Below are 22,621 nucleotides of genomic sequence, written 5' to 3'. Positions count from 1 at the left end.
AATGCTTGTACATCTTAAACGATGATTACACAGTAATAACTAGAATTTTAAAATAATCGTAAGTGTAGCCATGTCAATAAGATACTTCAAAGGAGACTTGGTCTTTTATGTATTCAAACAGTCTTTACCGCCTTGTTTTGTTTTGAGAGATAACGGGTAATCAGAAAAACCCCCCACACAAAAGCTTCAGGTTCATGTGGGCAAGATCTCTGGTAATCATCATCAATCACTTCGCTTGATTGACTTCAGAAGAATTATTTTATGATTTTTTAGCGTCCGATATCTTATTGAAAGTGCATCGTATCATTAGACCAAATAATAATTGGCATTATACAGTCTATAATACAGAGGTAGCATTTCCTTGCCTAAAATGTATGATGTAATAAAATGATGTCTTCAGGAACAAGAAAAGAACATGGCAGTACGTTTATGCTGTATTTATGCACTCTCTAAATTCTATTCACTCAATTCAACTAATAAGTAAATAAGTAATATGCACCCCTCTGATATATGAAGAATTGATCAGCAAAACAACAATTTCCTATCTTGAAAACTGTAGCAGGAGTTACCCGTACAATTAATCCGTACCCTATATGCAACATTATGTAAAAAAAAAAGAAGCTCAAAATCTGGTATTCTTTTCAACTTTACTATTAACAAGAGTAATTGTTGTTTTGTTTTTTTTTTTTAGAAAATTTAAAAACTGTCGTGATTATTTTGTTTTATATATTATAAATTGCTTATACATTTATAACTCCTTTCAGCATTCAACTTCTTTATTTCATTATTAACAAATCAATGATTCGTTATAAAATATAAACAAGCATAGAAAGATAACTCCATTTATTGTCACACCTTTCGTCTCTCATGCACTCTTGAAAAAGGCTTTCACAATATCTTAACGTTGATATGCAGCTTCATTCTTTCTCTTTTCTAAATTTAGATGCCAATTTAATGATTTTTTTTTCTAAATATGTAGTCAGTTTCTATTTTGTGTCAGTAGATCAAGAAAATATTTCTTTTAAATGATATACACTTACACTATATAACTATATTGTCCAGAGTTTGCAGTAAGAAATCCTAACCTGGGGTTATAAATTTACAGTTTGATAGAAAGCTTTATATTCTATCTAAATATTCAATCAGTTTCAGAAAAGGTAAATAAAAAAATTTGGTATATTTTAACATTACATGACCATTTTGGTCCCGCTCTAGAGTCAGAACCTCTACCCCAACGGACATAAATTTTAAATAGCTATTATGAGTAAAGAATAATAATTTTAAGCATTATCTGTATTTTCTAGTTGGCTGTTTTGGCCACTTCCTAGATCCCCATACATGTACCATGAGAGACATGAATTAACAATTTGGTAGAGGTCTTTATTAAATTATTGTTTTTCTATAATAATTATGCAATCAGTTTCTATTCAGTATTAGCAGAAGAAAGGGGGACGATTTTTTAACATTAAACGCATTAACACTAAATGACCATTTTGGCCCGCCTTATAAAGTCATGACCCTTACCAAGAGGGGAAACAATTTTGTAGAGGGTTTCCATGTCTTAATTTAAAATGTAAGTTTTTCTTACAGATGCGTGGGAGAAGAAAAGAAGATTGTTCAACATTATAAACATTTACTCCACGTGACCATTTTAATACTGCCCTAGAGTCAAACCCCTACACCCTGTGATATGAAATAAACACGTATAGTAGAGGGTTTCTGGTTTACATTATTATTATGAGTTCGATTTTTACAGATTTGTGGGAAAAGAGAAGAATTTTTTTTTAAATGGTTAAATTTGACCATTTTTGCCTTGTCCCTGAGCCCCTATTGGGCATTAGCAACGAAAGTTACAATTGATGTTCTCCTTACCCCCAAAATGCATCATACTACATGTAAATTTAAATTGAATTAGCTGCAGTTTTTAAGAAAAAGTTACAAACGTTCAATTGTTAACACACGACGCACGATTATGGACAAAAACAAATTACAATAGGTCGTCTGACTCGTGTTTCATCTAAATTCCACTTGTCCTTAATAAATGGAAGTATTGTTTGGCATTAATTTTGAGAAAAAGGGGATAAATTCAGGAAGGATTTTTGGTTAGCTGGAACCAAACAAAGCACATTCACTATATCTACCATAAACGGATCAACGCCTGGTAGCTGTAGAGGACGTGTCTTTGGATTCATTTTTTTTTTATCAAGATGCGTTTGCCTCAACTTATAGCACTTGTTTCGATCAGTTTTGAATACATCCAGTCGTGCTGCTTCCCGAGTGTGTTCGAGGTGACGAAAATCAACACGATCATTGCCGAGGAGAATTCAACTAATCAGGTAAAAATGTACCACGATAACGCATGTACAAAAGCACGTATATCGGTAATTTGTCGGTTATGCAATTATAATTGCAGTTTCACAAGAAAAATTAAGATCTTGTACGAAATATTTTCAGGAAAAGATTTACTTTAGCGCAGAAATAGGGAAGGCTGCTGAAGTCAGAACAAATGAATGGGGACAGACTGAGCGCAAAATTTATGATAAAGCCACCAAAAAGCGTTACGTCATCACAGACGAAAACGTGTGTGACGTTACAGATCTGTACAAGTCGATCCAAAAGATGTGTATGCCACCATCTGCAGTTTTTATAGGCTCAACGGTGCTTGACAATAACAATTTGACGGTCAACAATTACTACGTCAACATAAGCCACGAAAATTCGTTTATTGATATCAACCTAATGACCATCCCTATAAAGGAAGGGGTCTGCTTTGTAGTGAAACGTGTTATTAAATTTCAAAATGTTACACTAACAAGCGAGTACATTAACCACACGTTTGAAATCACGGACATGTCTGTGTTTCAAACTCCCAAACAATGCAACGGGGCAAACAATGGAAGTATTCTCCTAACAACATCATTGTTGATTATATTACTTATTCATATTTAATAATAGATAAAGAGAACTTACACGTTATCTTATTTTTAAGGTATTTCTATGGTACTTTATGTATAGCAAATTGTTTAAAATTAGAAAATACATTTATTTATTTACCGCATATGTCTTTATTTAGTTTGCTATCGATAAAAAATTATGCAATCATTTTTTGGTACAAAAAATTAACTTTAATAAATACTATTTTTACTCTTGATATACCGGCAAACTGTTAAAATATTTTTGATGTTTATTGACAAGCATTGAGCCGACGTTGATTAAAAGCGAAATTGGTAAATCAGGCATGGACATTTGACTTTATATAAATGCAGTAAATATTTTCCACTATGTTGTCAAAGCGCAATGCATTTACAGACCCGTAAAGCGTATCTTGCAGGATATATACAGTTTAATTTTAGACCCAATATTTCAATAAGCGTGTCTTTCCCGCGATGGCTTATCAACTGGGATCCGTGAACGATTTTTGGATGGTCTCAAGATCTAATATCTGAGTTTAGCCCGTCAGTCGGTGGCTCTCTATCAGTTCCGCCATAAGTCCGTGCTGTGCTGGGATATCCACCAACCACCCAATGCTTATAATTAGCCGACCGCTGTCCACCATGATGGATCTTGCAAATCCTTCCATCGCCGACTTAAGCGGCACCTAGCGGTTTGATTGACGCCATCTGGATTTTGATTGAGGTTAAAATTTTAGTAGATTTTAGATATTTACATTTGCTGATACTGTGAAATCATTTTAATTAGTGGTGGCCAATTTTTGTGGACTGTGGGTTTTTTGTTTATTCGTGGGGATGTAATTTCGTAGATGTGTCAGTTTTAAAATTCAGTAAGAAAACTAACCATCTCCAAGACTGTTTTCATCGAGGACGTAAATTCGTGAGGGAGAGCTATCAACGAATAGCGCGAAAATTGAGCCGCCTAATGAATTATTTCTTGGAAATGTCAATAGGTACCAGAGAAATTTAATCAATATAATAACAATAGAACTTCTACAGTGTTAATTTATTGATTTGAAAGTTTTATTTATTTTGATTTTTGAATGTGCACAGGAAAAAACTTGCTATCTGTTTTAAACCCAGATGGAACAAAAAGAAAAAAAACCACAATAATCAACTCATACAAGTTCACCTTTTCTAGAAAATTTAGCATGCGCACACAAGATCGTTTCTGTATCATGTTACCAGTTTATAACCTCTTTCAGTGCATTAAAAACAAGACATCGCTGAAATGAATTGTTAGATGGGTTTTATTTTTCAATTTCCAAACGCTCTGTTTTAACATTTCTTTCATTTTCTGTCGAATTTCTGGATGTGCGTTGAATTTCTTTTATTCTGAATATAGCTTGAACCTCGGAACCGTTTATTACCGTGATATGTAATAAACAGTTTTAAAAGTCATTACTTTTTATGCAAACTACATAATCATTGCAATACGTATTGAACGATGAAGGGCACGTTCATTTCAACTATTGAGTAAAGCCATGACATTGACCGAGTACTTTATTGATATCCTTCACCTTAGCATCATATATAATATCAAATTTTGTGATATTTCTCATAGTTATCTAATTAAAATTAGAAAAAAGTGAAAAGAGTTACGACAGATAGACAAACAGACGATTAAAGTGACAGACCATTGATAACCGACTGTTCATCCTGTTTCATCTAAGCTCCAATTGTCCTCATGAAAGAAATTATTGTTGTCTCGCGATAGAGCTCAGTAAAAATAAGGGAGATTTTCAGGAAAGAGCATTGCTTAACAGGAAAGTAAGTATGCACACGATACTCCATTGCTTACTATATCTATCCCAAACAGAAAGTGACGATCTCCTGTTTGTTGCAGAAGAGTTGTCCAGGCATTACGTATCAACATGCATTTACTGCAGTGTATGGCACTTATTTCGATCAGTATTTCCTATACCAAGTCATGCTGTTTCCCGAGTGAGGTCGAGGTAACGGCTGTGGGATACGGGTTAATTGCACAAGGGAGGACGAATTATCAGGTAATAAGTAAAATTACGTTCGTACGTTATGTAATGCTTAACTATATGTAGCGGTAGATTGACCGTTTCTTAATTTAATTCAACAAAAAATGAACAATAATAAATAATAATAAAAAATGTATTTATAGAAGGAGATCCAGTTATATTATGACGCGGATGAGGAGAAGATTGCCATCGTCAGCACGAACAGAATCGGGCAGAAGCTGCGCATAATTTCCGATTATTCTGCCAAAAAGCGTTACGTCATCACCAACGAAAATGTGTGCAACGTCACAGATCTGAATATGCCGTTTCAAGAGATTTGTGTGCCGACAAAGGCCGTTTTCGTAGGGTCAGCGGTGCTCGGCAATAGCTATGACAACATGACGGTCGATAATTATTACGTCAACATGACTCAGGGAAACTTGTCTTTCGATGTAAACCTCATGGCCACTCCTATGAAGGGCGATGATTGCACTGTGGAAGGAATGGTCTCGTTCGGAAAGGACAAAAACGGATACCAGATATTTGAAACAAGCGTGTACATGAACTACTCGTTTAAAATCACGGACAAGTCAGTGTTTCTACCCCCCAAACAATGCAACCAACCAGACAACATGGGCATCCTTTTGTTTAATGTTCTAGAAGAAATCCGAAGTGGGATTTTGATTTTTTAGAACTGCTTAGAGTTTACAACAGCTTTGCTTATTATAATACGTGTTTTATATAGGCTATATATATATATATATATATATATATATATATATATATATATATATATATATATATATATATATATATATATATATATATATATAAAGCACAGAAAAATTCACTTTTGTTGGAGCTCCACAACCCATTATCCTAGCAGGGATAATGAGTTCCAGAGGTCGTGAGTTCAAGCCTCGGTCGGGGCGGAAGGTGGAGCTCCAACAAAAGTGAATTTCTCTTTGCTCTATATATTTTCTATATCATTCACTATGGGCAGGTATATGTCAATTTGAGAGTTATTGCAATGTTTGTGCTTATATATATATATATATATATATATATATATATATATATATATATATATATATATATATATATATATATATATATATATCGTTTACATGCATATCATTATACTTTAATAAAGCATAATTATGTACTCTTATTGACAGTTTTTGCTGTAGCATAGTTTGTTTCAAGTATTTATTTATCGGTCTTTAATTTTCACACCGGTTAGTTACCTGTTTAAAATTAAAATAATCAACATCGGATTCCTTTCTTTTTTCCTTCTTTGAATAAAATCGGGCTTACCTCTGTTTTGTTATTTTACATCAACTGAGGAAAACAAAAAAAGTTAGCACTGACACATTAGCACCGACAAGGAAAAATTAAAACCTTTTAATAACCCGAACTTTAAAACTAATAAACAAATTAACACGGTGATATTAGGTTTTCATGTTTATGACATACTTGTTTTAAATCAAAAATTGAAAAAAATTAAAATATTAATTATATTTGTGACCAATCCACACAGCATTTGGTTATTGCCAAATTTTCGAATATTGTAGATTTCGACAAAAGTTTTATTTTCTACATTTTTATTCCGTGCTAAAATATTGCACAATACGTACACATTGGAGATAAGATATTTTTAGCCCTTTAAATAAAGAAGGGTCTATTATAAGCAATGTACCTTAAATTTAGATGTATTTATATTTTGTATCATAAAATTCTATATGATAATATTATGTCATAACTAAGCGAAGTAAAGATGAATGAACAATATGTTTTCATATCCATTGAATTCCAAATATCAGTGTTTGAGATACCGAAGTTCAACTGTATATTACATGATGTGCTAGCAGGATCAGCATACAGTTAGAATAGAAAGCATGATTCCTGATAATCATATCAAGGTTTAATGGTAATTCCGGGATAACAAGGAATTGAATTACACGACACGCCAATTCCATATCCGACATAATACTTGTATCCTGAAAAGGTTATTTTATGTAACACGACAGACAACGTCTGTTGAAACATTTGATTTCACTTCCTACTTTTTAGTAAGGACCCAACGACTCACCTCGAAATGAGCATAAAAATGAAAAAAGACATCAGTCATCTCAAAGAAAGGCGTAAGAACATAAACTTTACAGTAATTGAACCAACACCATTGTTTATTCTTTTACTCCGTCTTAAGATTTCTCAGGATAAAATTTCAATTTTGCTTTATCATTCATAAACATACACAACAAGTACAATAGTCAAGTTGAAGAACGCAACTAAGAATAAAAGACCACGAAGATTTTGCATTAATATTTCTAAATTTAAAAAACCAGTCATATTTAGGGTCATATTTGGGTTCTTGTCCGGATGAAAATGTATTACGATTCAAATTTAAAATGTAAGATTTTTGCCTTACATCTCACTTTAATCGAACGTCTTTGAAATGTATGTGTATCTTTGTTAAATGTTGTGAAAAGTGACAAAATCGGTAACCTGGGATAACGTAAAAAGTTCATATCATTTGAAGAACTGCAGGCTTTTGGAGAATTTAGATCAATATCTGATGTGAAATTACAGTCAATTGGTTTATTCTTACACATTTATTTCGTAACTATACATGTATAATTATATTCATCGATTTTTTATGTAATAATTCATGGCAAGTAAACATAGCCCATCTTGTCTGCCAATTTTAGTATGTGACAAAACATTTTGTATGCTGTATACATCTTTTTGTTTGCTCGTTGTATAGAGTACGCGTTGTGTAATACAAAAGCCACATACTGAAGAAATGACACTAAACATTTCTGTACCATAACAACTTGATAATGGCTCATGGATGAACCAGTCAACTGATCTTTATTCAGGGCATTCATGCATTGCCGAATGTCTGATGACGAAAGTTCATCAAAAAATTGAATTACGATCGAAAAATATTCTTCATCTAACTCAGCCTCAGAAATGAGGATGTCTTCATCAGTAAAAACCATAAGCCTGGGATTACAAAGGACATCAACCATATAGGGTCTGATGGAGGGACTTTGTAGCAGCAACGATATCCCCTTCTCGTACAGTCCATACAGTTGCGCGAATAATGATTGTTGTGCTTCGCCATGGATATTGTTTAAAAACATGTTATTTTGTGGTATAAAAAAGTTTGGACAGGCGCCATCGTAAACCCATTTAAGAAGGAGTTTGAAGCAAAGCCAAAAATTTGCGAGGAGATTTTGTGGACACCAATGAAGTGCGTTTTGCAGTGTGTTTTCTTGAATTGCCCAGAAAATAACTGTTTTTATGTGGTAGGAACACAAAAGTTTTTCTTCCTCCTTTAGTCCTTTATTAATTATTTCCTTTAGGACAATTTTCAGCAAACCATAGGTTAGAAATTGTAAATGATTCATTGAGTACACAAGTTTGTATTCAGCTTGTGAGAAAGAAATTCTCCATTCATTGTCTGTAAATTCCCCTTGTTTGTTTCCTATTGCTACAAAGTGACATCCATTTTCGACGATGTCGTTGACAACATCGGATGGGGGCCATGAGTTACATCTGTCTATCCATGAAAAAGCAGAAGGAGGCCAAAAGTCACTAGCAAAACAGATTGCATTATCGAATTTAACGTTCAAAATTGTTCCACTGCAACATGGTCCATGGATTGTAGAACCAAATGAATATGATGAAAGCATGATCTCTCTGTATTTTGAACTGGATATGTAGAGCCCCCTTTTCATCCTTATACAAACAGACAGCGCTTCAGGACTAGCACTTTCAACTGGCAACCGAAGTAAAGTGTAACCTGGTCGACTTTCAGAGTTGTCACAAAGAATAAGGCCGTTTTCGTAGGTGTCGTAAAACTGGGACTGAAAAAGATCCCAGATCACTCGTTGGTTAGTTTGCCAAATCATCTGGTCTACATCTGATGCGCAATGTTTGTATCGGAATCCCTCTCGTACACTTCCACTCATCATGATTTTAAGTTGTTCAATCTTTACTACTTTATTCCACACCAGCTCCAAAATTTCTCTTCTATCTCTTAGGTATTTCACAAGTTGTGGAGTCCCTATTTCGTCACACATCGCCTCGTACACTGACCTGGACATATTCTCAACAGCCATCTTACTGAAACACCAAACGATATCACAATAACAAATTAAAAGTGGCTTTAAGAAATGTATATTAGTCATGATATAGTGATGTCAATATCAAAATCCTCAGCATGAAAATTTGAAACTGGTTTAATAATGAACTTCAAGATATCTTGATATATAGTACCCCCAAACTAGACGCTGAAGGGAAGTAACTTCTTGTTCTAGTAAAACCCTGTCTATACTTAAAAAAGTGATTTATGAATTGAAAATATGTATTGCAAATTCAATGTCAATTCTCAATGGCCTGCATATTTGTTATTTGAAGAAACTAGATGGGATCTAATAATAACTATTTATCGCCAATGATGAGAAAGTAAGATAAAAATGGAATAACAAAACAAATGCAACAGTAACAAAATAAAATGTATCAAAAGTTAATTAAGATATCATGGTTTTTAAAAACTTTTATCGCAGACTTTTATCAGTCGGAGGTAACAGAGGTAAGTCGAAAGGAAAAAAAATTATTGAGGGTATCTATTTCATTTTAACTGTTATAATAAATTAAGTTTGCAGTATTTAATTTTTAGTTTTTTGGAGTAACTTGGTCATAATATCATAATGAAGAAAAATTCCAAGTGGATCGCTTGCTTCATTTACTATCAATTTTATATTTTTTTTTATTAAAAACACAAAATAATGATAATAATTTTAAAAGGCGCCAATAACTATACATGTTCTTAATCTCCAAATGAAATTCTGACTTACCTCTGTTGTGGTATATTTCCATTCACAAAGTAAAACAAAACCAAGTGTCAATCAAAACACGCTGTTCATAATGATGCTGTTGTAAGTCGCAAACGCATTTTTGAACAAAAAATAAGCTTCAAAATAATTGTGTTCAACAGAATTGATGCAATTAAATAAAGTTTACTTGTTAATTGACCAACGTTTGAATTGATTGAAATGCGTATGATAAATAACGTGTGAAATGAAAATGCTTTTGTTTTTAAATTTATACTTTTGATCTTTACTCTTCCTGGAAAATATCTTTGACCAATGAACTAGACGAGTATTTGAGAACAAGGAAAATCATAGAATGATGTCAGACCTCAGATGTCATATGCTGTAGTTATTTCCACAGTATGGTAAATTCGCCATGCATCGGACATCCTTTAGCTTTCACTGTCATTTTCATAAAGCCGAAATCGTCCGAGTGCAAAGTTAACTATCTATTTCAGGTGGTATGTGACACGAACAATAAGGTCAATGTTAATTTTATAAATAGCTATAACTTCTTTTTCAAAATCGTTACCTAACTTTCAATCTGCATAAGGTTAGAGGGTTCACTATGAATCTGCTAGTCACGAGTTGAAATCCCATTGTGGATTTTAAATTGTTTACCTTTCCGAAGATTTTTAAAACGTATATTTTGGTTAAATGTTGCAAAATTTGAAAATTCTAAAACGATAAAAATATTTCAATTATACTGTACTTTATTCCACATTAATATCGACAGATAACCCATACAGCCTTAAAGATTATGGTGCATTAAAGATCAGATATTCTCAACTTATCAGGATAAGATCTATTACAAGCAATTTAAACCTATGGTGGGCGAAAGTTTATTAGCAAACATCAAATAAAAATTTGTATAACAGTTACAATTATTCACAGGAGAGAGAACGAGAAGTGCAGAGACATACAGGTATCTGAAGACTTTGAAGTCTCCAATCTTCCAAGAAACACCTCTTTGACATACCAGAAACTGATCTTTTAAAACCAGCGTACAATTATAACTCTCAGACGGAAGAGGTGTAGAATTTGCCTAGAACTGTAACTATACAATGTTATCGTATTTCAAGTTCAAACCAAAATTTATTTCAGGAGAAAGGTTTACTTTTGCTTTCATTTGTCAAGATACATTGGAAGTGTATTTGCTGGCAAATTCCAGATTTCTATGCTAAATAAATATCCCCGCCTCAACACAGGAGTGAATCTTTATGAGATTCAATATTTTATGAAGATTCGTTCACAACATTTTGGGCATTAATTTACTCAGAAAAACAATGCTTATATGATTGGGAAATTTTCTTTGTTTATAAACATGCATGAGATAAAATAATTGATTTACAGCGGTTATCAATTTTGATATACAATCGGATTAATCTTCAAGGAACACAATGCCTGCTACAATAACTTCATGCAACTCATTTTAACTGTAAAAATGACAGTTGACACACCCTCTAAAACAGCTGTTATATAGTTAATATAGTGTGCATTTGTTTTTAAATAACAAACTAATTTTACCAAAGATTGATTTATATTTTGCTAATTAAATTCATTATTTGCAGGGAGAGTATCATTTAATGAATATATTGAATACGGAATGGGACTTGAGGAGTAGCATCAGGAAGGCTCCAATTCTACAGCCTTACCCACAGTGACAGTCTTTTATTCAAGTCTGATTGTTATGTTGCGTTGTGCATTTATCGAAAATCTGGTTTGTAACTTGTTACATTGAAGTATGAATAGATCTAACTGCTCACGATTGCTGCATGTGTTACATCTAACATTGTGTATCAAAAAATACAATTATGGGAATACATGTCCAATGTACATGCATGATTGAGGAACTGAAAATAATTCTTGTTTTAAGACCGTTAAGTGTATCAGCAGGATATGCATACATTTCAAAAGGGAGGTTACATTTGGAAATGAAGCAATGTTAAACAGGAATATTCCGGAATAACAAGGAATCGTTTGAGAAGCTACGCATTTTCCAAGCACAATTGAATATTTGTATCCTTAAAAGGTAAGTCTGTGTAACACGTCAATCTATTTCTGTTGTATCAACTGATATAACTTCCTGTCATTTTTGCAGGAATTTGAACCCAAAAACTGATCTGGAAATGATTATTTCAATGAAACGGAAGTCAGTCGTCTTAAAGACAGGTGCAGAGGTGTCAGAGAAAAGAAACTACAGCCCAGTTGATGCAGGTATACAATGTACTTTGTGTCTTAGTTTTAACTAGCATATTTGTTGTCCAAAGATATGCATTCATTTCTTACAACCAGCAAAAGGTACATGAATACCGAGTGGGCTGTTACATCCACACGGAGTTGGACACATGAATGATGAATTCTCATCCATGAAAAAATTAGAATATAAGACATCGCATAGTCCTCTATAAAAGGACGTCATAGTAAGTCGATCTATTATTTTCTTTTTTTTGGCTGACTAAAAATTAGATATTGACAGGTTGTAACTTTGCCTTTTTCATTGAAATAAGCATTCTATTTAATTTAAACATATTTTATTGAGTAATCAAATGGATTGGGCAACAGGCAAAGCCTATATAACCCTCTCCAAAATACAAAGTCAAGAAGTGGTGTTATAAAATAATCATAGAATATAGTATATAGTATGTAGTATAATTTACCAGTTTACAGAGTGATATATTATTGATATATTTGTATACAAGACAAAGGATAATTGGATAATAAATAATAAGCTTGACTTTTGTCATATGATGATAAATTAACTTGTTGTTTAACATATACATGAACACATTCATTCCTACATTTATAAACCCATCACCTCATTCATTCATACCGACAGACAGACATAGAATATTGGTGTCATGATCCAGCCCATTTGAAGATCAAAAACGCTTAGAAGCTATAATATAACTATGAACATAAGAAACAATTTTACAATTTAAGTTGTATGAAAATTCAGAACTACCATAAAGAATATAGTTAATATGAATAGGTACACTAATGTCATTAAATTGATTAAAAAGTTTAACTCTTTGTTGAGTGTATCTTGGACACTCAAGAAAAAAATGTATATTACCTAAGCATTCTATTCAATTATATAGATATACATTGAATTGGATCAAACACCAGGCAAGATGCCTAGACATGTTCTCCCCCACATGTTCGCCGTTTTCTTTATCTTTGAATGATTTTTGAGATTAATACACAACCTGAATGCAGTATTTTAGACTAATAACTTTGAAGTTCCATTTTATCTGGAATCTGGCTCTCCTTGAAATATAACAGATTGAGAATACGGTATGAAACCACATTAGGTTTGCAGACTTTAAATTTTATCTTCCTCGGAAATTTCAAGACTGAATTGACCCCCAGTGTCATGTCGAAAAATGTAGCTTTAAGCCATTCTGCGCACTTTGCTTTAGGTTAGAGTTTTGGAGTTATGTGGCGGGTTTAATACTAAAGCATGCAGGCACGGACCCAAGAATGTTTTTTAAATAACGGGATCTAAAGGGGTCCATGAAAATTCCGTAAAAAATATTTGTTATCGTAATTATGAAATATTTTCTTGTAATAACGATATATTTTCTCGTAATTTTGAGAAAACAACTCGTCGCGGGATCTTAAAGAATCCGTGTAAATTCCCTGTAAGTGTTCGGTTTCAATAATTGATTATAAATCCACAAGGTGGACCGACCCCTATCCCCGAACTCACCCTAGTTTTTGATGACCCGACCCAAAATATTCACAGATGTAACTCCTTAGATTAGATGTTATGCGGAGCGGGAGATAACTGCACAGTGTCTGTAGACACATACACCATCTTGCCTAGAACTATTTCATCTAGATAAATTCTTTCTGTTTGATTTCGAAAGCAGCAAAAAAAAAATTCTAATTTTATATGAAATACAAAAATTAGGAAATTGTCATGGGTGTTTAAAACATTTCTATATATTTGAAACTGTTCTAAAAATCTTGCTTATTTACTTCTAGAAGAGTATTGATAATTGCTTGTTATCAAATGCACAAAATAAAGAAACATAATAAGTGTTTTAAAAATATTTATATGCTGGGAACTGCTCTAAATTAAACTAAATTGAATTGAATGAACGTTGCTTATGTCCACAATTTTATGTTATCAAAAGAAGTTTAGCTGTCCTTGTAGACACATGTATGATTAAAACATCTTTAAACACAAGATCTAAGTATTCTTATCGCGAATCATTCGTTGCTGATTGGGTGCAAAAAGAAATACGTCATTTAACAACGTTCATATACAAAACTCTTTTTGCGTCAGACACAATTTACCCGATAGTTAAGCCATTTTCCTAATGACAAGAGTGGCATTTCACAGGAGCGTGGTGTGTGCACATATAAGAGCGAGCATTTTCCAATTTTGATAGGTGCTAATTACATGTACTTTTAGCTCTTTATTGGAAGTAATCTTCACTACTTACGCACAATAAATTGTACACTTTGATATATAAACTATTTTAAATATCGGCAGTCTATGAAAGACGATTAGGGCTGCATAAAAAATATTTTTCTCTCGTAATTATGATATATTTTCTCGTAATTTTGAGAAAATTACTCGTGAAAGCGAGATCTTCTTTCGTAATTACGAGATCTTTTCTCGTAAAAACGAGATATTTTCTCGTAATTTTGAGAAAATGACTCGTAAAAGCAAGATCTTTTTTCATAAATAAAAGATCTTTTTCTCCTAATTACGAGATAAATAACTCTTAATAATGAGATCTTTTCTCATAATTACGAGTTATTTAACTTTTTTTTACTTCTCGTTTCTCGTAATTACGAGATCTTTTCTCGTTATTATGAGATAAAAGTATTTTTTATGTGGCCCTTTTCGTCTTTAGTAGGCAGTTAATGTTATTTCATTATTCCTTCTTTGCCAGGCACCCTCTTGTAAAGTTGTTTACTTTAAAAGTTTGAAATCTATCCATGAATTAATACATAGACAGCGACATAGTTTAACGTTTCACGGTAAAGGAATTTCACCTTGAAACAAATAACTAACTAATATACATTTATACATTAATTCGATGCCTTCCTGACCAGACAGAACATGTATATGCATACGTCGCAGTAACTTACAAAATTTACGACTAAATAAAGTGTAAATCTTTTATCATATCTGACTTACACACATCAAATATATAAGAAGCTTCGACGGTTGAATAGCTTTATATGTACTAAAAGCATATTCCTGAATCACATCACTTTAGCCCCGATTTCTATTTTCAGCCTTTCCTGTTCCGAATACATATTTAACCCTAATTAAATAACAATGAAATGTACATTGCTGCATCTAATACTCAGTAATTATGATTAGACATGTATAATTAGAAGAACACGTGGCAATCAAATGGTTAATTGACGTTTTTTATAGATTCGGAACCAATTAAGACAAAATAAAAATTCACGATTTAAAAGTTTTGACCTTTTGGTTCCTTCTAATATTTCTCTCTCTCTCTCTCTCTCTCTCTCTCTCTCTCTCTCTCATCTAAAGAAAATTCACTTATAACATTTATTTACAAAACAATAAAACAAAGATAACATCTGAAGGACTGAAAACAGGGATAATTCACATGTAGCAGTAACGTGTCGTGTGGAGGGCCGTTATATTACTTTATCAATAAAGTCAGTTTGTAAAGACAATACCGACGGGCGTTGCTTATTATTCCCTCCGAGAAGAATGCTCATTAAAAATCGATTAATTGTTATGGTCACTTTTCAGCCGACAAACCGCCTGATCCAATACAGATTGCAGACGACGTCTGCTTTGGAGGAAAATTATACCAGAATCGCTTTCTGGTGCTGCATTTGAAACTAGTTATTCTGTCTGCATCCCGTGGGAGATTTATATGCTTGAATGAGTTGATTTTGATTCCTTGTGCACAAATCAATATGTTACATCAATATTACAACGAAATGAACCCAAGCAATGGTCAATATAGTGTATTGATTGGTTTCAAGGACACTTTTATCACGGGCGGCAATAATTTTCTATTGTTCAGACCGCAAGCTATCACCGCCAATGATAATAATTTGCCATTATACAGCGAGTTTACACATCGTGACATTTTCCAGGAATTTCAAATACAGGACTGTTTTCAGACAGTGTCTGAATGTTCTGATATGTCAGAGTCTCGGTAAAGGTTCCCCTTAATCCAAAGTCATTAAGAATACCATCGGTTTTAGACCACAGAAAGTAACAGCTGTCCCCCTCTTGGATCACCCCATACTCTTGTTCTAACACCCCAGTATAGTCGCTTACATTTGCCCTGTACACAGAAACTTCCTTCACACTCAATGGAATTCTTACTGTTCTCTGTAAAACTGCATTGCTCGGCAAGCACATTTTGTTAAATCCTCCATTAATAACTCGCATTGAACATTGGTCCGTCACAGTGTATTCTATCCCCGATGAATAATTAGTGAAGATTTCCATTGGGAATCCGAATGGGGTACCTCGAAGCAAAGTGCAGTTCCTTATTTCGTCGTAGAAAAATGTTCTGTTTTCCTGTTTGGAAAAAAAAATGAAACCAGTGTATGCAAAACCAAAAACTTTAAATAAATCGAATCATTACGTATTAATTAAAAGCACACTTATCAAATGGTTTTTTTTTTTCAAGTAAAGGACTAAAATTGGTAAATAAAATGCGCTGTGACTTTATTTCAAAGTGGTTAATTACTGTAAGCATTCTACATCCATAAAAAAGTTAAAACTTCGATGAAGATGATTTTAAAGTAGTGTCCTTTACAAAAATTTAGATTATTGATAATCAAAATTTGTACATGACAACAGTTGTCATGTACAAATTTTGATTATCAATAATCTAAATTTGTACATGACAGTAGAAAAAGGTAGCCCAATGATCATTAAGCACATCTTGCAATCAGATAAAAAATAATCATTATAGAAATTCGAGTCTCTGCTGTATTACGGAAAAATAACACAGCTTAACCTGATGAGACAAAAGAGATATTTCTATAAATAGAACATGACTTACGGAATAGTCCATCCCCTCCCCCTCCTCGTACTTCTCGTGGCCCCGGACTAGGATGTCAAACCGGATCTGTCGGGGGAAGCAGCAGGTCAGGATGACTGGGAAGGCCGAAAAAAGGGGCAGCAGATGCCAAAGTATCGACATTCTTCACAAAACTTCAAATCTCGTCCACTGCATTGCTGTTACATTGCCTTCACATCGTGAACCGGTGCGCTGAAAAGAGGCCGGTCTCGAAAATCGAAGCGATGCTTGAGAGACTATTCAGTCAGGCGCTTTAATAGGCTGTTTCCTCTTTCTGGTGATTAGACTGAGCACCTGACACGCAGAGGGGCTGTTATATACTCCACTAGCTCCCAAGTGTTGCAATATATATAGATGATGTGGTCTTTACTTTATAAATTTAATTAACGGGTTTTTTTTCCATACGTTTTGTAACGTATTGATCGCGGATAAATATAATTTGTAGTCATAAGCAGTTCGTGACTTTCCACAGGTCATTCATTTCTTCTAACTTCATGACTGACTCTATAAAAATTTACAAGATGTGTGCAAATGTAAATAGTAATTCAGAATACCCGGGTAATGATCTGAGATATCGTGACATCAGTCGTTCGGTTTTATTTTCATTCGAGACAGTATGTTTATTATTTAACCTCACTTTGTTTTTTTGCTGGTAACTTAAGATGTAAGCTGCGATCACGCTCCAGACAATCACAAAGTACGTGTATAAAACTCTACATAGGTGAAAACAAATCCTGATAGGTAAAAACAAATCCTGATGACGTTGAAAAACTCTTGTGGTCACATTTTTTTTCTAATCTTTTTTTTTTACTTTAATTTTTATTTTGTTCAGATGATTGTCCTCAGAATTTTTTTCCACGCCATTTGTCTTCATTTTCAACTTTAGGCTAGACTAAAGTCGGGAAAAAAATTGAGAATGAAAATCAAAGAAAACTCATTTAATGTCGGAATAAAAGCCTGTCTCGCTTTTAATACATGTAGCATCTTTTCTAGCCAAGCTAGCGAATCTGTTCTGATAGCAGAGCACATTAACTTGTATGACTGAAAGTTTTCTGCATTTATTCAATATTTTAAACGATACACAACAAACAAAAGTTTATGATATTTTGTTTTCATGTCAATTTTGCTTTCGCTCTATATTCTTCACAACCATGCAGGCAGTTTCCCCAATCAAAATTATAAACAATTTTGCAGTGATCGTGAAGTAACCAATTGTAAACTGTTCTGATGACTATCTAGTACTATACAGAGCTTAATTTGACAGAAGAGCAATTGCAGTCATGATCATTACCAAATGTTCGCAGAAAAAACTCCAATCACTCTACTGACATACGTGACCTTATAATTTGTGCATCATGGTAATGTAATCTTGTAAATTTAACATCCACTGCCACCAAGTAATTTAAAAAGATGGCACTTGACAGTCAAGCAAAGTAGTTATATAGATGCATGCGTCATGAACTGTTTGGTTTTCAGTTTTCTCTGAATTTTGCATTTTTGGACGTTTAAATATCTGTAAATGGTGGTTTAAAATATATTTAAAAGTGAATTCTTTTTCTCGAATTCTTAGTTTTAATTTTCACAGAGGAATGGAAAATGTTCTGATTTTTTTTTACGTTTGTATCCATATTCATATTTCCAGCTGTGTTGCATTCGAGTTTTTAAAGCAAATTTATTGAATAAATCAAAAGGGCCAGTTACATGTTTTTGCAACTTTTACGAGTTCTTTATATCAAAAGATAACAACAAGTAATGCACATTAAAATATTAATTTATTATAAGTAATATACAGGTAAATATACTTTCATGTAAAATACTGATATCTGATTGGTTTAGACGCAGTTGATAATCAGTTCTATTACCCTCAGCGTTAGCAACACACTTGGCAACGGGTAACATAACGAATTCTTACATGCGCGGAAATGATGCGCGTACGGTCGGTCGTAAAAATTCAAGTCATTCCTATAGAAAAGCAGATAAGTTTTCTTTAAAATATGACATTCAGTATAATAAAATAAATAGTGCCTGTTTGGGAGGATAACAGTTGAAATCAACACCCCTCGAAATCCATTTTCAACCTCCGCTTCGCGTCGGTTGACAATGGTTTTCTCGGGGTGTCAATTTCAACTGTTACCCTCCCAAACAGGCACTATTTATATAATATTATACATGTACATCAAATACAGATAACATATTAATTACATCTGCATGTTCTATATTTAAACTCAAGCAGCAAAAATACAGTTCTAACATGTAAAGGTATCGTAAAACATTTCCACATAAAAGCTGTCATGTCTTATTTGTACATGTTCAATTCAAACAAATGGATGGTAAGAAATATTGTTTCTACCACAAGTAATAAATGTAAGACTTTAACAGAAACACACATATGATGCATATCTATAAAATAAGCGCATCACAAAAATATATCGTTGATAATATTGCTTTTAACGTAAATAAATCATTATTAACTAAGTATATACATGTATACCATTTCAGCTGGGCACAACGTTTAGCAAATGAATAGTTCTATGAAAAAATGATTTTCGGAAATGAATTGGGTGAGATGGCTCCCAATAAATTCCATGTTAGTTTCGATGGGACCAGCTTAAAAAAATTTTCTAAGTGATTCTTCTTACTAAAAACATGAAAAAATCCGTACAACAAACTTAAAGAAAATTATTTTCTAAAATGTACAAATTTCCCACTAAAAAACCCTCTTCTTTAAAAGATTACGCCAAAACGTAAAAAAAGATTGGTTATAAAAAGTCTTAAGAACTTGAAACCACAATTCTATAAAAAAAAAACCAAGCGTTAAAAATATCAGTTAAGCTAGTGTCCTGCTTAGGATTGTCAAGATATTAATACATGTACTGACATACTGATGTACTTGCATCTAGGGATAAGAGCGGTTTAAGTGCATGTACCTAAAAAAAGGTTCACCGATTCTCAACACAAAGTGTTGTTATGTCTTTTCTGATAAACGTTTTTTCTTATATACAATCTGCAATATGATTATTTTGAAGAATATAAATTTCTGTGAAAGACAGTTATATTCCTGAAAATACAGTGTACATATCGAATATGACCTCGGTCCTGGCGCTTGGGCCATAACAAAAAATAAGAACTGCGCGACTAGAGAGACACATAATACTGTGTCTCTCTAGTCGCGCATGCATGTAATAACTACGAAAGCCGAGAAGGATCATTCGAGATTCGAGATTCAAAATACGAGATTCGAAATACGAGATTCGAGATTCGAAATTCGAGATTCAATATCTAAATTAACCAATCAAATCATAGATCTGAAACCTGTATCCTAGCAACATCAAACTGTTCTAAATAAAGATCATTCGTACATGCTCTTTCCTACAAATAAATGTCTTAATAGCTCTTATATAGTGGTTATAAAATGGTTCAATTAACATTGATGAATTAACCCCACACAGTATAAACAATTAAATTAGAAATAACATTGTTGGCTTTACGAATCTAAGTGGTTTTGTTTGCCCTGTATGTATTTCCCCCCGAACAATTTTAACCCGAAGTGTATTCGCCCCAACTGTGTAAAAATCGGCTCGCGAAGAAAGATCTGTTTAATCTAAATGTTTTAGCTATGAAACGAAACTCAATGAAATAATCGACATGTCAAAATATAGGTTATGATATATACATGTAATGATTTACAACCTCAAAGACAAACATCCAGATAAGAATAGTGTATTGTAGGGTATGGCAATGCCATTGTCGATATGAGAGAGAGAGAGAGAGAGAGAGAGAGAGAGAGAGAGAGAGAGAGAGAGACAGACAGACAGACAGACAGACAGACACAGAGAGAGTTTTGTAGTGTCAAATTCAGTTTTGATTTAGAATTAGAAATTGATTTGATTTGTTACAAGCATATATAGACAATAATTAAGCCTCTAAAAGGAGAAAAGAGAGGAGGTAGCTAGGGTAGGGCAGACCAACTAGCAAGCTTTAATTTTAACGGTGTTAGCGCACCTGTGATTTACATCGACTCTCTCTCTCTTTTCTCCTTTTCGAGGCTTAATTATTGTCTATATATGCTTGTAACAAATCAAATCAATAATTCTAAATCAAAACTGAATTTGACACTACAAAACTCTCTGTCTGTCTGTCTGTCTGTCTGTCTGTCTGTCTGTCTGTCTGTCTCTCTCTCTCTCTCTCTCTCTCTCTCTCTCTCTCTCTCTCTCTCTCTCTCTCTCTCTCTCTCTCTCTGTCATCACCTAGCATTTCCTTTTCCGTGAGGGGGTTTGGGGTATTTGTGATGTCTTACGTTAGCTAGCGAAAATGATAAAAAAAAACCATGAAATTTTCTTTAAATTGTGTGCGGATGTTGTACTCCAATAATCTGTTTTCAGTATATTATACATTTCAAGGGGGGGGGGGGGGCTATATAGTCCTAATTTGTTTGCCAGTTATTCTGTCCCCACTTTGTTTTCTCTTCGTTTTCCCGGTTTTTTTTATTTGGCTCGGCAAATTAATATAAAACTTTCTGTGTAGCTCCATAACGATGCACTGTAGATAAATTATGAGTAGTTTTACTTTTGATAAACAGGTACATATCCGTACTTGATTTTTAATTTGACTCTTATAATCGGATTTAATATTCCAATAAATATAGGGTAGGAAAGAGTAGACGGGACTTTTTTGCGCTTATCCTACTGTACCATTCATTCATTACAGGTATTAGCGCTCATCGAGTTCGACTTGCTTTCCTTTTTTTCATCCACTGGATTTAAAGCTATTAATTTTTGAAAATATTTTGAATTTATGGCCTGATTATATATAATAAGAGCTGCGCTGGTGCATCTATTTACCCAAATGGACCAAAATATAACCAAAAGAATCTAAAAAAAATTTGACAAAATTACGACTCTTTTTCAATTCTAATCGGGTATGTCCTTTAGAAAAATCTTGAACCACACACATTTTAGCAAATAAAACGACAATTGTTTCATTTTTTTATGGGGAGGGAGGTGGTGCCGGTAAAGGACATGTATTGCTAGTGGCAGTTGTGCTATACTCTCATTTGTTATAATAGGTAATACTACATATTGATATAAAATGAACGTTTCCAATTACACTGTACATAGCTTCTATCATGCATTTTGACCCGTGTGATAGTTTAAAACAATTTTAAAAGCATTTAATGTAATTCAACCGATCATTTTTGAAATTTAATTTTCTGGACCCCCGCCTGATACGTCAGCCTTCTTGTATATTAGAACTACATGTACGTTGACCATATGTACACATTAACTAAATCGGCTATGTTATGGGACGATAACATTTTTTATCAATGTTTTTGCAGGATATGTAACAAATAACAGCCTATTAACTGGTTTTTGCACTGATTATTTGATAATTTGCCGCCATCTTTTATGCATTCCACACACCACTCACAGTTTCTTTATTTGGTGTTCTGTGTGTATGGCGACAAATCGGTAAATTTGCACCACTCACCCCTTGTAGCTTCATCCTGATTACATTTTATCTGGCTAAGTGTAATGTAGTAGTATATTAAATACACACATCTTTGTTTGCAGTGCTTATTTACATCTTTAGAGATTTACTTACAAAAAAAGTAAACATTTGTATGACTTATATGTAATTATTGTCAATTTTGGTGCGGGGGGGGGGGGGGGGGGGGGTAGGAAACTACAGAGAAACTTAACTTGGCTGTGAAACATATGCTTTTATTCTTTCTTGTTGATATATCAATGAAGGAATTATTACAAAATAAATGT

At 33.4% G+C, this 22,621-nt stretch overlaps 4 protein-coding genes across 4 annotated transcripts; 2 read left to right on the top strand and 2 right to left on the bottom strand.

The window, feature by feature from the left end:
* Positions 1-2,173: 2,173 nt before the first annotated feature.
* On the top strand, positions 2,174-3,147 carry LOC128190325 (uncharacterized). Its single transcript, XM_052862345.1, has 2 exons — positions 2,174-2,336; positions 2,455-3,147. The coding sequence occupies exons 1-2, from the start codon at positions 2,208-2,210 to the stop codon at positions 2,947-2,949; spliced, it is 624 nt and encodes a 207-aa protein (XP_052718305.1). The 5' UTR covers positions 2,174-2,207; the 3' UTR covers positions 2,950-3,147.
* Positions 3,148-4,766: 1,619 nt separating this feature from the next.
* Positions 4,767-5,740, top strand: LOC128188699 (uncharacterized). The gene is made up of 2 exons (XM_052859918.1): positions 4,767-4,957; positions 5,086-5,740. The coding sequence occupies exons 1-2, from the start codon at positions 4,826-4,828 to the stop codon at positions 5,611-5,613; spliced, it is 660 nt and encodes a 219-aa protein (XP_052715878.1). The 5' UTR covers positions 4,767-4,825; the 3' UTR covers positions 5,614-5,740.
* A 1,117-nt stretch (positions 5,741-6,857) lies between these two features.
* On the bottom strand, positions 6,858-9,983 carry LOC128190271 (uncharacterized). Its single transcript, XM_052862262.1, has 2 exons — positions 9,790-9,983; positions 6,858-9,055 (listed from the first exon to the last, which is right to left on the bottom strand). The coding sequence occupies exon 2, from the start codon at positions 9,049-9,051 to the stop codon at positions 7,591-7,593; it is 1,461 nt and encodes a 486-aa protein (XP_052718222.1). The 5' UTR covers positions 9,052-9,055; positions 9,790-9,983; the 3' UTR covers positions 6,858-7,590.
* Positions 9,984-12,316: 2,333 nt separating this feature from the next.
* LOC128190704 (uncharacterized) lies at positions 12,317-17,181 on the bottom strand. The gene is made up of 2 exons (XM_052862842.1): positions 16,833-17,181; positions 12,317-16,342 (listed from the first exon to the last, which is right to left on the bottom strand). The coding sequence occupies exons 1-2, from the start codon at positions 16,971-16,973 to the stop codon at positions 15,887-15,889; spliced, it is 597 nt and encodes a 198-aa protein (XP_052718802.1). The 5' UTR covers positions 16,974-17,181; the 3' UTR covers positions 12,317-15,886.
* Positions 17,182-22,621: the final 5,440 nt, after the last annotated feature.

The sequence above is a fragment of the Crassostrea angulata genome, chromosome 6 (assembly GCF_025612915.1).
Source record: "Crassostrea angulata isolate pt1a10 chromosome 6, ASM2561291v2, whole genome shotgun sequence".
NCBI lineage: Eukaryota > Metazoa > Mollusca > Bivalvia > Ostreida > Ostreidae > Magallana > Magallana angulata.
The sequence above is the reverse complement of the archived record's forward strand: the minus strand, read 5'-3'. Positions and strand labels throughout refer to the sequence as shown.